The sequence below is a fragment of the Plectropomus leopardus genome, chromosome 13 (genome assembly GCF_026936395.1).
Source record: "Plectropomus leopardus strain MGB_pleo_1.0 chromosome 13, ASM2693639v1, whole genome shotgun sequence".
NCBI lineage: Eukaryota > Metazoa > Chordata > Actinopteri > Perciformes > Serranidae > Plectropomus > Plectropomus leopardus.
In genome coordinates, this window is record NC_142188.1 from 28,971,236 (window position 1) to 28,986,492 (window position 15,257).

At 39.2% G+C, this 15,257-nt stretch overlaps 1 protein-coding gene across 1 annotated transcript in view; it reads left to right on the plus strand.

The window, feature by feature from the left end:
- The window catches only part of ttc7a (tetratricopeptide repeat domain 7A), a 55,846-nt gene that overhangs the window by 8,040 nt on the left and 32,549 nt on the right, over positions 1 to 15,257 (plus strand). The window contains exons 5-12 of the mRNA XM_042502243.2: positions 4,878 to 5,008; positions 5,380 to 5,504; positions 7,327 to 7,405; positions 7,706 to 7,875; positions 10,187 to 10,250; positions 10,463 to 10,600; positions 13,069 to 13,152; positions 14,046 to 14,150. Coding sequence (XP_042358177.2) covers positions 4,878 to 5,008; positions 5,380 to 5,504; positions 7,327 to 7,405; positions 7,706 to 7,875; positions 10,187 to 10,250; positions 10,463 to 10,600; positions 13,069 to 13,152; positions 14,046 to 14,150 — 896 coding nt within the window. The remainder of the gene's footprint in view (positions 1 to 4,877; positions 5,009 to 5,379; positions 5,505 to 7,326; positions 7,406 to 7,705; positions 7,876 to 10,186; positions 10,251 to 10,462; positions 10,601 to 13,068; positions 13,153 to 14,045; positions 14,151 to 15,257) is intronic.

The following is a 15,257-nucleotide window of genomic DNA, read 5'->3' on the forward strand; positions in this document are numbered from 1 at the left end:
TGTAAAGACAAACCTTATGTTACCTCTCACTGGGATTTCAGACCATTATAGTGTTGAACAGTTTACATTTACAGCAGATCTCCTACCTGTCAGCCTGAGCCCTCCGTAAGCTGAAGCAGCACTGTGGTCTGGCATGATGCCCTGAAAAACACCGCAGGCGAGACTCAACAGCTGCCTGCATACATTTCCTTGACGATCCCCTTCCTAATCTCTTTGCTAGGAGTTATCACACAACTAAAATCACAGTGACCTTGTATGGGGTTTGAATGTGGAAGTGAGGCAGCGGGGCAGACTGATGAAATTAAGTCTGTGGAAATAAATGTAACACGGCTGGAAAACATCAGCCTGTTGGACGCAAAGTTCTTTCGTGACCCCAAGAGTCTTAACCTCAGCTTGTGGATGATACTGACGCTGCAAAGGGAGAAATGTGAAACTTTGGTCCACAAGAAGACTTTCGTGTTTTCTCCCAAGCTGCTTAAAGACACTTTAAGTCATAACGTCTATAATGGGATGGATATACAGTAGAGTAACTGTACTGAACAAAACTTTAAACGCATTATGTTTTTGTTCCCATTTTTTTACATGTGTAACCCTTTGAAATGTAAGGAAGGTGGCTTGATTTCTTAAAAAATAGGGAGAAGGCAATAAAAGAAAAATGTACCCAAACTTAATATAGTTTAAAAAAAACTACAGTAAAGAATTGTAAATCATGATGCTTTTTGGAGTCAATATTACACTGTAAACCTCACATTCTACTGTACAATACTGTAATAAATTGAATGGTAAAAAAACTGTTCAAGTAATATTTAGTCAGGATGCCTGACACTCCAGCTTCCAGTAGTTTATCGTCATTTTAAGGGATAATTTGTAACTGTGAAATTGCTGTAAAAATACGGCTGAATTTGAACAGTAATGGGTAGTATTACCAAATACAGTGAAACACAGAAGAAAATCTTGAAACCTTTTTCAGCTAATATTATACTGTAAACCTCACATTCTACTGTAGAGTACTGTTATAAATTTAAAGCTAAAATAGTACTAAAATATTTGTGTTCTTATAGTGCTTATGCTACTTACGGTAGTGGCACTGTAAAATAAATGTATGGTGGCTGCAACTACAGCTACCAGTAATACTGTAATTTTACAGGAAAATTTATTACAGTGGACTATTTATGTCAGACCTTAAAAAGCACTCAGTGTTATCTCCTGTCTTAGCAGTTTTATTAAGATGATAAGTCGCTATAAATGTTATGTTTTGTTTTAGCTGCAATACATGAGGTAAAAAAAAAATATACATAATATAATAAACATTATTTTTATTATTAAAAAAAAAGAACAAAAAGAGAGAAATGCACATTCAGTTCATAGGCAACAGCTCTGCACTCAGTAAGCCAATGGCACGTTCCCTTAAAACTCGAGACATCTGCAGCATTGTGTTGTGTAATCAAACTGCACATTTTAGTGTCAAGTCTGTCACTTGGATAGATTATCTTGGAACAGGAGAAGTGCTCACTAATTAGCAAATTTGCAACCAAAGTCTTAGAGAAATATATCAGTTGAGTGCAAAAACCAAAGTGTTGCATTTACATTTTTGCTCAGTAAACATTAAGAAGTAAGCCCTTCAGGGAACATATTTAGTGCAACTAGCAGATTTCGATGTGAGTCATATGTTGAGGAAGTGTTACTCACAGTCACACATGCTCGCAAGCTGTCTGAAGTCCAAAAATGTAGTTTTTATTATTGCAGATTATTTCGGGTTGACTTTAAATGTGTGCTTCTTTTTCCCCTGTCAGATAGAATCAAGCATTTTGTCTCTTTTGATACATTGAATAGCAGCATCATTAAAAGTCAAAGGTCACATTCACACAAGATTACAATGTCTTTAGTCCTTTGAGCTCTGGATAATCTTATTATGCTCATCATCATCATCATCATCATCATGTCATTACACGCCCTGTTTCCTGATAATCGGACATGACCTCATGGAATTGAGGAGACTTTTATTGCTGTAGGAGAAGATTTTGATTTCCTCTGATTGTTTGGAAAGATATTCACAGTGGACTTTCACAAGCTGCAGTGAGCAAACAGACCAGATCCTTTGGGGGGGGGCTGCATTGTCCCTTCCCATGGTGTTTTGTGTACATATTGCATATTGTTGTGGGCATGAAGTCAGATGTGAATATTTGGATGATGATGTCTTGTCTATCGGCAGCTGTCTGCTTATTTGATTAGGCCTGGAGTCTGGCCCAAGGCTGCTGCAGTCTCGTAATATTCCTGGAAGCTCTGTATATTTGTACCAATAAGTCCGATAACAGACATCAGAGCCGGCATCTGGACCCGAAGTACCCTGTTCACTTCTTCCTCCATATTCATGCATTAGCAGCTATACAGTCTATGATCAGCAGGGCATCAATCTGCAGCACAAACTGCTTCCTGGCTGCCAATAGTGAGAGATCAATATATGTTTTATCATGTGGACTCCACCTGTCTTGCAGAGGTTGAATGTAACTAATCAATCAGTGAATCAAATGTTATGTATATAGCACCTGTCAAACAAACTGAATGCAATTCAAAGTGCTTCATAGTTTGATTGAGGAAACAAAAACAAGAACAACAAAGAAAATTAACAAAAACGGATCTTAAGAAATAGAATGAGTATAAGCCATAAAATAGTGATAGTAAGATGCTATATAAGAGCCAGACTAAATAGATAGATTTTTAGTTTAGATTTAAGTTATTAATATTTCCAGCACCTCTCTGATCCACCGGCAGGCTATTTTAGCATTTTGGAGCATAATGGCTAAAAGCAGAATCACCATATGTTTTAGCTCTTCTCTGTGGAGCAGCTAAAAAAGAAGAGTCAGAGGATTGAAAGGGCTTTCCTGATTCATAATCTAAAAGCATCTCTGAGATGTATTTTGTTGCAAGGTCATGCAGTGCTTTATAAACTCATAAAAGTTTATAAAAAAAATCAATGTGAAAACTAACAAGCAGCCAGTGTAAAAAAAATATTTTACAAAAATGTGTGCTCTCCTTCTGGTCTTAGGCAAAACTCATGCTGCAGGATTCTGAATTACTTGCAGCTGATTAATTGTATTTAACTTTGGTCGACCAGAAAGTAGAGCAAGTAGAGACTTTGGAAATATTGTTTAAATGATAAAATGCTGATTTTGTGATCCAGCATATATGTGGTTTAAAATCAAAATTGGATTTATGACTCCTAGATTTCTTGCCTCGTGGCTCGGGTTTAGTCCAAGTGTGTTTAGGACTGAGTGGGCTTTTTTATGTACTAAGTGTGCTTAGCTGGGGCTGTGTAAAGCCAGCAGCTGAGCGGAAGGGCTTGGCAGGGTGTTGTGGTTCAGAGGCTCAGGAGAAAACTATCAATTAGCAGGCTCAAAAAACACAAGGAAAAAAACCCTCTGGTTTCAAGCTTCTGAGCAGCCAAAAAGTTAGTACCACTGAGTCTGGAGGAACAATGTGGCGATGAGTGAGAGATGCGCCTGGGTTCTTATACTGCATGGTGATGAGACGATTGAAGACAGGAGTGTAAGTTGAATCAGGAGCCAGGTGAGGGAAAGGCACGCCCACAACACAGAGACACGCAGGGGAGGAGGAGACATGAGGGAGACGCAAGGAACACGAGGAAAAAGTGGGGTCACGGACTGAGCCTTTACATGAATACTCCACCACTGCTGTCGTCTCTACTAATAAACTAATGCCAGGATTTAGCAGTATATCACAGTGTATGCACGATGATAAAATATCACATTTCCAAAATGAGGGGAGATGGTCACAGTACCAAAAATTAATCCAAAAAGACTCCTACCTCTTTGATTCTTAAAATAACATACATGAAGGCAGTGTCCCGGAGGCCACTGCGGCCTTCATGTATGTTATTTTAAGAATTCGTTCGACTTCTGCTCGTGGCCCCCTCTCTCTCCCCCTTTCACATTATTGATCTGTCCTTTCAAATAAAGGCTAAAATGCCAAAAAATAATCATAACCATTAATCTTATGCTTATTCTCTGTGGTGTCATATGCAGCGTCTTAACCCTTTAAAACCTGAGCAAATTGGCAAATTTCCTTCAAAAACACAGGAAGAGGGTACAAAAATATGAATTACAAAAAAATTACCTGAAATTTGACCCAAAAAGAGTTTAAAAAAAAAAAGTGTTTGTGTTTTTTAAAAAAATAAAAACGTAATGGTTAAGAATGATTAGTTAATTTTTATTTTAAATGTAGTTTTCAGGACATTTTCCATATATATTAGTATATATGTATATATGTGTGTATATATATATATATATATATATATATATATATATATATATTTAATAATTATTAACGTATAATAATGTCTTAATCTCTCACTCTCCGTCTCTCTCTTTTAAAACTAATTTGCAGATTATTTTCTTGTCACCTTTTCCCAATTTCTTGCATTTGGTGAAACATTTCTCATTTTTCTCATTTGTTTTAAAAAAAAATCAGGTTTCAATGTAATATGTATGACTTACTGTGACTTATTACTATTTGTAATATCTGAAGATGGAAGTCTCATCAAAATCAGACCTTCTTTTCTCATTCATTTTGATATTTCCAAATACGACAACTGATTAATTGCTTTACTTTTCAGTCATACAAAATACAGATGTTGTCATCCTTGTGCTACTTTTGATTTCTAACTAATTACAAGCTGAAAGTTGTTGTTTTTTTTATTGTAAAATAAATCATACCTGTCACTGTCTTTTTTTGTGTTAACTGCATGACTTGTCAGCGAGGTATTCAGTGCTAACTTTGCCAGCTGAAGATAGAAACTAGAATTTTGTTCGTGAATTCTAACCGGTGTTGGTCTAATGGTCTCCTGGCTGGCATTTCAGGTCTGTCTCTGGACCACCAGATAGTTTCTGCAGTGTCTCGTGTCCGTCTGTCAGAGAGGGAGGAGGAGAGTCTGTCCTGTTACCTGAAGGCCTGCGACGCTTCTCTATCCTTCCTGCAGGAGCTCGATAAGGTGGAGTTTTATAGAGTGCATGTCGGTGTTCATCACTGTCCTTCTTTGTGCAAAAGTAATACGGCAGGCGGGTGTAGTTTGGTAGAAATAAAATAGTTCCTACATGAAATTGCTCACAACGTGGTTTGTTTATTATCTTTAGTAACCAAGTATTGATTTTTGGAAAGATGTATTCCTTTTGTGCCATCTAGTTCCATTACATTGGAGAGAAGGCCAACATCTCTCAGCTGATATCTCCAACACTCTGCAACTCACACCAAAACTATTTCCACTGAAAAATACTGAACTGATTTGAGGTGAACTGTCCCTTCAAGGCTACCTAGAGGTTTCAATATAATGAAATGCAAATGTGGTTGTGTGTGTTTTTTCAGATGGTAACAACACCCCACGCTAAGACAGCAAAAGCCAGTTTGCTTCCTCCACCTGCGGACATCGACCTGGGCTACTTCCTGCAGGCGTCATTACAGAGTGCGTACCTCTGTCTGCTGCAGAGAGGGTGAGTCAACATTACCCTGGCCAAACACCTCGGCATTTTTATTGTCTTTAATTGCTGTTAACTGAAACATTTTGAGGTTTGGAATGTTGGTTCACAAAACAAGACATTTGAAAGTGTCTCTTTGCACTGTATTTAATAATGATGCTAAGACATTTAATTTATTGATGACAAAAAAAGAAAAACCAAAAACAGCAGCTTAATCCACAATAAAAGAATCATTAACTGCAGCTTAATATAAAACAGTTAAAAGACAGATTTTTTTTCTTACACTATCTACAACAAAAATTCTACTTTAACATAACACATGAGTATAAATCTAATATTGTGCTATATAATAATAATATAAAGTATATATACTGTACAGTGTATCATTAATCGCTTAGAGGGAATACTTTTACTTGTGATACCTAGATTTTTCCTTATAATACTTCCCCATAATACTTTTCTACCTTTTCCCTGTAGTTTGTGGTACTTTTACTTGTTATAGAATGTCTTTTACAGTATGGTATATTTGTATTGGTATTTTCATTTTCCACCACTTTCCTACACACATTCACACACAACACATACACATTCACAGTGTGTGCCTTCTTTTCCACTATTTGCCTGCGCTATTAAAAAATTTAATTTATTGTTTTGTTTTTTTTAAAATAATTTTGCCGTGATATTCAGGGGTTGAACAATGTCAGGTTAAAAAAAACAAACATGACCTTACATAGCAAGGATGCATATTTGGTGATAATAAAATACTAAATCTCCTTAAATAGATTTTTGTTATATAGTTGGTTTTTGGCTGGAGTTCCTCTTCCCGTGTTAACATTACATCACTGGTTATTCACTGTGATGAATGGTTGCAGTCTTTCCTTACTTAACCTTAAACAGTAACGGAGGGAACCCTAGGCTTTTTAAATTGCAAGGAGAATAAATTAGGAGAAGCTTTTAAACACCCGTTGACGTAGGTGCAGCAGAGATGCACTTTGATTTGTGGCCAGAAGGTGTAAGTGTTGCTCTTAGACTCAGAAAAGCCAAGCAGTGTCTGAACGTGCACTGGTTTCTGGTTTATTAGGTACTCCTCACTAAAACTGATACAAAGCCCTCCAGTAATAGATGACATTACATCCCTTTGTGAAGATTAAAATGTTTCGGTTTTAAAATACTAATATTTTATATAATGAGGAAGTCATTTATCTTATTTGTAAGTGAGACCGAAGTAAGGCATAAAAATAAATAAATAAATAAATGAAATGAAATAATTATTTATACTACCACTACTACTACTGCTACTACTACTAATAATAATAATAATAGTAATAGTAACAACATAATAAATGTAAATATATGCTAATGTAGACAACAGCATGACAAATTATAAATAAATGTATTCTAAAATATCCAGGACCCTCTATAATATTGTTACAGAGATGTGTTTTTTAGATACTTCTACCATCACTGATGTAAATGGGGTGGATCAAATATAACAAAACACCAGCATTTGGGTGAACTTCTCATTGTACCCATTGTAGAATTTCTCTGTTGTTTATATGGCTCGCTGAGACCCGGGGAATATAAAGCAGCCTGCAGTCAGAATATCAGTGATATTCTTTGTGGCCTCTCGTCGTTCTGTACAGCTACACCTCTGTTAAAAGTCTGATATCAGAAGTGTATTATTATTTTTTCTTTTATCTACTGTTAGCCTCTTCTTCTACGTATATATTTATTTTTTTAAAGGTACACCTTCACAATCTATACATCACACAGATATACGCCTACTGTGTGTGTGTGTGTGTGTGTGTGTGTGTGTGTGTGTGTGTGTGTTCATTAGTCATCTTGCACAGGGTGCTCACCAACTGCGTAGGGTGCTCAGGGTGGTGGAGTCACGAGGGTCTCAGAGCTTCAGGAAGGTGAGCTGTCTCTCACACACAGACACACACACACACACACACACACACACACACACACACACACACACACACACACAGTTGCTGTAGTTTGCATTTCTAGCCGCTAAACATTCATGATTCTATAGTGTATCAGGGGTTGTGCAGATCAGCGTGCCTACACTTTGAACAAGTTAACCCGGCAGGCAATTTAGTGAATCATAGGAAAATCTACACAATATATGATGAGAAAATAATACACTGCTTTGAACACAGAATATGCATTAAGAAGTATGTAAGTAATATAATGTGGTTTCCCATTAGTCTGCGGCGAGGAAGCTAGCAGAGGTGCTGCTGAGCTCTGTGAGTGAGGACAGCTACTGGCCCCCACTGGGCCCCCCACCTTCAGCCTGGCTCCACAGAGAGGGAGCCGCAGCCTCCAAAGACGCCATCTACCCCACTGTTAAACCGCCACAACGTTACAGCACTGACTGGTTTGTTTGTTTCATTTCTATATTACTACTGTTTTCCATTTCCTTTTTTTTAATTTTTTTTTTACCTGTTTTCATCCTCTTATTTCTTGTGTCTGTGTGATCCAGATGTTTGTGTGCTAAATGCTTTAGCCAAGTTCAAAATTTCAGAAGGGTGAAGCCTCCTGGGATTGTGTTTTGTTACTTCTTTGTGTCAGCCCCACAGCAGTTATCTCTAGGTGTCAAGTTCCTTTGTCCAAGTTGCACTTTCAGCCAATGTGCCATCAGCTTTGTCCAAGATAGTGTCCTCCCAAAAATCATAGCACTTGGCAGTTGGCATCGATTCTCTTTGTTCAAGTGTTTTTTTTTTTGTACTAACTGAGTCATCATCAGGGAGGCTTGAATCTGAGTCATGTCTCTACAAAGTAAAAGTTTGCCTGTTCACATGGAAAGTCAGGTAACAGACTTTCCTGAGAGTGCTCGTAGGCTAGCAGTTAACACTGGGTCATTCAAGGTTAGGAATCCCAGCACACCCAAATAATCTCACACACCTCTCATCAGTGTGATGTAGGACTGTGCTTGTATCAAAAATAAGCAAAAAGCAACTACTACACACCTTTACACCCACCTGCTTCATACCTGTGAATATGCATAGGGCAATGAGTTGGATTAATGGCAAATTTTGGCTCTACAAACACATTGATAATCTAGCCTCCTTATTAATTAACTGTCATTGTGATTCGTGGCATAACATAACAGCATGGGACAGCATAGCACGACTTAGCAAAACATGGCATGGCATCAAGATGACATGACATCATAACATGATAATGTAACAAGATAACATGGCATAAGAACATAAGATAATTTGACATGACATCATAACAGCATTAGATCATAGCATAACGTAACAAGATATCACAACATAAAATAACAACATAACATAATATAACATAACATTGTAAGATAACATAACATGACACAATAACATAGCATGACATAACAAGATAACATATCATAATGTAACAAGATAACATGACACCATAACAACATGACATAACATAACATAGTGTAGCAAAATAAAGTGACATAACATAGTATGGCATAACATAACAGCATAATATAGCATAACATGACTAAGCAGAACATGACATGGCATCAAGATAGCATGACATGACATAATGACATGACATAATGACATGACATGACATGACATGACATGACATGACATGACAAAATAACATACCATATTGTAACAAGATAACATGACATAACATTTTGCGTAGTGAGCTAGTCATTATTGCAAAATAAGCCCCAACATGTTGATCCTGACACGATTACTTCTCCCTAAAGGGGCTTGTTTCACGATAATGACCTGCTCGCCATACATTGTCTCACTTATTACAGGAGTAACAGACTGTGGAGTGCTGTAATTGACCAATCAGAATCGAGTATTGAGCAAAGCTGTGTTATAGCATGACCATGAACAGCATAAAATGCCATTACATGGCAGAATATAGCATATCATGAAGTGACATATCAAGGTACAAAATATTCACAAGGGATGAAATTGTATCGCACGATCCCAACATGACAAACTGGTTATCTGCATCGGCACGCTAAACTTTATCAACGTGTTGTTGCCTCCGTTCTGCACTCCCCTCTTTGCAGGGATCCTGTGCTCGTTGCTCAGGCCCTGCGAGCCATACTTAGTCACCACCACATGACTAATCCTGCCCACACTATCATAAGTGAAGATCTAAATCCATGTCTGAGATTAGAAGGAGAGGAGGAACAGGAGACTTCACCCCGAGGAATAGCTGTACTTGAGTATTGTTCAGGGCTTTTGTCACCAGTTACCTCTATTGAAAAGGCCATGACGGTGTCTGGTAAATGTGTCCTTTAATAGGACACGGAGCCGAGGCGAGAGGGAGGAGAGGCAAAGAAAGTGATGAATGAGAGGGATGGGAGAGGTAGAGATGGAAGAAAATGAGCAGCCAATATGTCTCTGTGTGTGTGTGTGTGTGTGTGTGTGTGTGTGTGTGTGTGTGTGTGTGTGTGTGTGTGAGAGAGAGAGTGTGTGACATCTGAGATAGAGCTGTGTAGTGATACAGCCAGGGTGGTCCGGATTGTGTTACAGCACCACAAGTGAGACAGAAACTGGACACTTGCAGCAATCTAACAATCTACCTCATGAAAAACCGTGTGTGCGTGTGTGTGTGTGTGTGTGTGTGTGTGTGTGTGTGTGTGTGTGTGTGTGTGTGTGTGTGTGTGTGTGTGTGAGGGATAGACTTCCTGTTATTGGTACTATTTCCTGTTTCCTGTGTCCTGGCAGTTGCTTCTGTCCTCAGGACGTGGTGGAGGAGGCTGTGTTGCTGCTGCTCATCACAGAGTCCATGGTGAGACACACACACACACACACACACGCCTCCACATTCTCAGCCTTTTCTCGTGTTTCCCATTCTCTCCACATTCTCAGCCTTTTTTCATTCAAAAGACATATAAGGAATTTACACTTTCTTTACCATCAGCATCACTTTTCCCTTCCTTAGTTTTTCTCCTCTTCCTCCTTCCTCCTCCTCCTCCTCACTCAGCATCTGTGTTCGTCCAGGCCAGCGGCGAGGCGGTCATCAGTCGTCTGCCAGACCAGGCTGAAGCTCGTCAGGCCAGTCTGCAGGATGCCACCTCTGTCTATGACCTGCTCACCATTGGCATGGCCAGGAGGGGGCAGTACGGCATGCTCTCTGAGGTGCAGCCACACACGCACGCACACACACACACACACACACACACACACACACACACACACACACACACACACACACACACACACACACACACACTTTCCACGCTGGAGGTCTGAGGGGAGGAGCGCAAAGGCGTGAGAGATGAGATGTGTTAGTGAGAGCTTTGCCTTTGCCAAACTTTTTAATGAATGTCCTTATCACTTTGAGCAAGGGGATTATGTGTCTTTTTCTACTTTTTCCTCTAATTTTTCTTTCAGTGTCTCACTCCAAATTCCTCTTCTATTTGCTCTCTCTTGCTTTTTTTTCTTCACAAACTCTATTATCCCCTCCTGATGTGACCTCTACCCAGATGTAGGAAGCTGGGGAGGCGGAGGTTAGAGGAGCTGTCTAAAATTAGGTTTGTCTACCTGTCTGACTGATTCATAGATAGCATCAGTCATCCTATAAGGGCGACCACACACACATACACTCATACACCCCGACGTAGTTCCACTTGGACCAGTGGATCGGTTTGCTGATATATGGGGCCAGTATGGGCCATTTGTTAAGAATTAGATGTCAGCCAGTCAGTGCCATCCATCTCTGATGTGATGAATAAGATTCACATTGATTGATTGCAGACTTACTGAAGCATTAATCAATCCATGAGATGTCTGCAGCAGGTTCTGATTCTTATATCAAATTTCAGAAGGAGGATACACAAATATGTATTTTTATAAGATTGAATAACGCAGATGCATCCTGTACATCTTACATCCATGAAGGAATATAATTCTTTTTTTAAAAAAAGGCTGGAGGCTTGTACGAACAAAATTACAATTATTTGACATTTTTGCTGAATAAAATGAGCTAATTATAATGGAAGTATTCAAACCTTGTAAATAAATAAAAGCAGTAAACCACAATATAAAAATAGTCCATTATGAGTAAAAGCCCTGTTTTTATGAATGTATTAAATAAACGTTCATTCTATGACAATTTTCAGAGTCATGTCTTATTATAAATGTTAAATCACTGAATTAATAATATGAGTGCATTAATGTGAAAGTAGTTGGTTGAGGTACGGGGACAGTTTAGCTAGGCTAGCAGCATCACTTTAAGGATGGAAATGTCAAACAGCCGATCCACCATTTTGGTGCATTGGATACATTGCCATGAAATTTGGTAAATATATTCAAGGTTCCCAGTGAATGACTCCTAATGGCATCTGCGGTCTATTGACTTTCCATCTAGCGCCACCTTGAGGTTGGAATTTTGCTGCCAAGTTAAATATCTTGACAATTTGAAATTTGGTACACACAGTCATGTAGATGAATTAAGTGAATTATTGCTACATTTAGTCTGATATTTATTAAATGCATTATCGTGTTGCAGGGTTAAAATAATTGTTGCATTGGTGGGCTTGTTTTTTACTGGTGTTTGAAGTGGTTTACAGTGACGTGTTGGGATTGCTTTGAACAGAATGTGGCTGCAGCTAGATACGTCTCACGAAAATTGGCTTCAGTGCATGGTGCACTTCCTGGGGGCCTGGTAGACTCCTGGTCCTGTTAGCAGTGCTACGTTATGTACTTGTGGGTCAATGAACCATGACCGCGATTAAAATTTAAAACTATAAAATAGGTAGACAGGTACACTGGTAGTATAACTGTCAAGAACTTACATTAAACACAGCACTTTAGTCAGTTTGCCTAGCTGTTTCCTGTTTCCCAGTTTGTCTGCTCTGACTCTGCATATCATCCTCATTACCAGGGGTTAAATTGGGATTTGTTATGTGTAATTTAGCAGGGTTAACTAGGGATAGCACTATAATGTCTGCAGCAGCAGCAGTGAAAGTTTAGCAGAATTTCATGTATGTTTAATTGACACTGAGCTAAGTCATTATATCATTAAATAAATATTAGCAGTATTTTCATTATTGCAATTTGCTTTGTTGAGCTCTATACAGCAGGGCGTATTTGTCTGCATGGTTAATGGTCAGCAGTCTTTATAATCAGCGCACATTATTTAATCAGGATATTTGGCAGACCTTTTTCCTGGTTTAGCTCACTTCTGCATGACTGACAACATCTGACTGAGCGGCGCTCCACGCCATCCTCTGCTCGTCCACACACACATCAATCACATCATTATGTACTGGAACAGCACTGAGTGGGTGGTGAGTGGTGACTGACAGTCATTTCAAGCTAGAAAAATGTATTCAGGAAGAGTGGCCATTCAGTTTAGTGACTATGTAAATGAGGGAAAATGAGGGAATAAATTTAATGTTCCTAACCCTGGCTTTCCTGACTTAAAGATTGCTCTCCTAATGGCTTAGGACAGTTTGAGCACACATTTTTCATTTGCATTTTACATCTTTTTTTTTGGGCTCAGTCTGGGTCTACCTGGCCACACTCTGCCTGAGCCTACGCATTCCCACTTATATGAATTATGCCACTAAAACATTTGTGTGTGGCTGCATTTCTCCCTGCAGTGTCTGGAGCGAGCCATGAAGTTTTCATTTAACGAGTTCCACCTCTGGCACCAGCTGGGCCTGTCACTCATGGCAGCCGGGAAGGTGAGCTCATTTCTTCTTATATACCAGCAACAGTCACGCCACACCCGAAGGCGACATCCATCTTCCACCATACCTCTGTCCTGTACACTGCTGGGCTCCATCATCAAACTCGTGTTCAGCAACACATAGTATTCGCAGATAAGTGCGATCTGCTTGGAGGTGCAGATAGGTTGAAATTTATTTGATGTGATATTAAGAAGTAAATTAATTGCAAAACAAGGACACTGAAAGGGCATTCAACTACCCCAACCCATTTAGTACAGCATACGTGGTCTGTCGTGGCAACTCCCATGTGCTACCTCAAAAATCAAACTGAAATGATTGGGAAACACTTCTGAAACCATTAGCTGCTAAATTAAGAGAATACTCTTGTAATGTTAAAAACACTTCACATTCTTCAAATGGGAGTCCGAGGCCAGCATAAGTCACAATCCTCTCTCTTTTTCTGTCTCCCTCAGTGTGTGTCTGTGTGTGTTAGTGTGTGTGTGTGACAGAAAAATTGATCTGGGTTGCAGGATAAAGTGACACTGCAGATCAATGGAGAGCTCTAGAAATAGGCTGCTCCCTAGAAGGAGAAGGGGCCGCCTCAGTGTCGTCAGATCCGCTTTCTATTTAGGGCCAGCCGTGTGTGCGTGCATATGTGTGCGTGCATGTGTGCGAGTGCGTGTGTGCGTGCATGTGGTCCATTAATGATTGACCTACATGTATTAAGTGACTGTGTGTCTAAATGGGTCTATTAGGGCTGTGTAAGGACAGTTGATGTGTGTTTGATACACTCGCTTTAAAGCGATCCATGTCATCTGTGGCTGCATGATAACTGGCTGCTGTGTGCACATGAATCATTTGTCACTGACATTTTTGTATGTGTGTGTGTGTGTGTGTATTCCTTCCAGGGGGTTGGTGCTGTGTCTGTATTTAAAGAGTGTGCCAGGATGAGACCAGAGGATCCTTCATTGCCCCTATTGGCTGCTAAAGTCTGCATTGGTCAACTGCATTGGGTGAATACACACTGACATTCACATAGCCATGTGAATGAGTCATGTACAGAAATTAACATTAAAATGATGATCTATAAATGTACTTTCATGCCATTAGTTGCTGTTATGTATGTGCTCTACATTTCCCAGAGATACTTGTTGCAGTGATACCTCTGAATTTTCTATGGATGAGTGTCTGTAGGTGGAGCTGTTCTCCCTGTCTAGTTAGTCATGTGGTGGCTTATACCGTTCCTGCTAACACCTCTATTTAGAGAGTAGATACAGTAGATACACAGTAGCAGATGTTTACATCCCCATAAAAGACTCCCAAGATAATTCTGAGGGGTCATGAGACGATCAAAATGAAAAAACAGAAAGTATTCATTGCTGCAGCACAAAATTAGGTTTATTTTTTTTCCAACTCGCTAATGTTTTATTTTTTTCTTGTGAAACCTTGGACACATTAACCTCTTCGGCATTCTGAAAATCTGTGAAATAATGTGAGAATCGGGATCCCTACATGGGTGATGAGATAATTACCAGGTACAAAATAAGGAGAAATCAAATTCTGACAGGTTGTTTTTCTGGCTTTTATCTAATATTTGCTCATGTTTAGCCATGCTAGCAGCTCAGAGCCATATGGCAAAGTTGGTCAGCACCATGCCAGTGTTGCAACAGGCCAGAATTCTGAAGTCTCATTAGTCTGAAAAATGTCCCACCAGACCTCAAGCCCATTTCTCTGACAGCCCGCTATCCTAAAAATAAATGCCCATTGTGCAGAATTCATGGTTCTCCAAAAGTACAATTAGTTTCAATTTCCAAACTGTTTGAGCAACTGATACCAAGTGTTACTGATCCTTTGCAACGTTTCCAAGCATTTGAGCCACCAAACCCTAGTGATTTTTCACCAAACCATCCCTGCTTTTCCACCAACTTTTGTGCCACCAAATGTGGATGTTTTAGCCAAAATGTGATCTTTTCCCTTTTTTTGTTCCTAAACGTAGCCACACTTTCACCACAACATTGTTGAGAAATTTACATAAAAGGAGGTTTACATAAAAGCAATGTAAATATTTTTTCCAGCGATTTCTAACTGCAGAGCTGTGTGGCTGTTTGTCGAAGATCAGA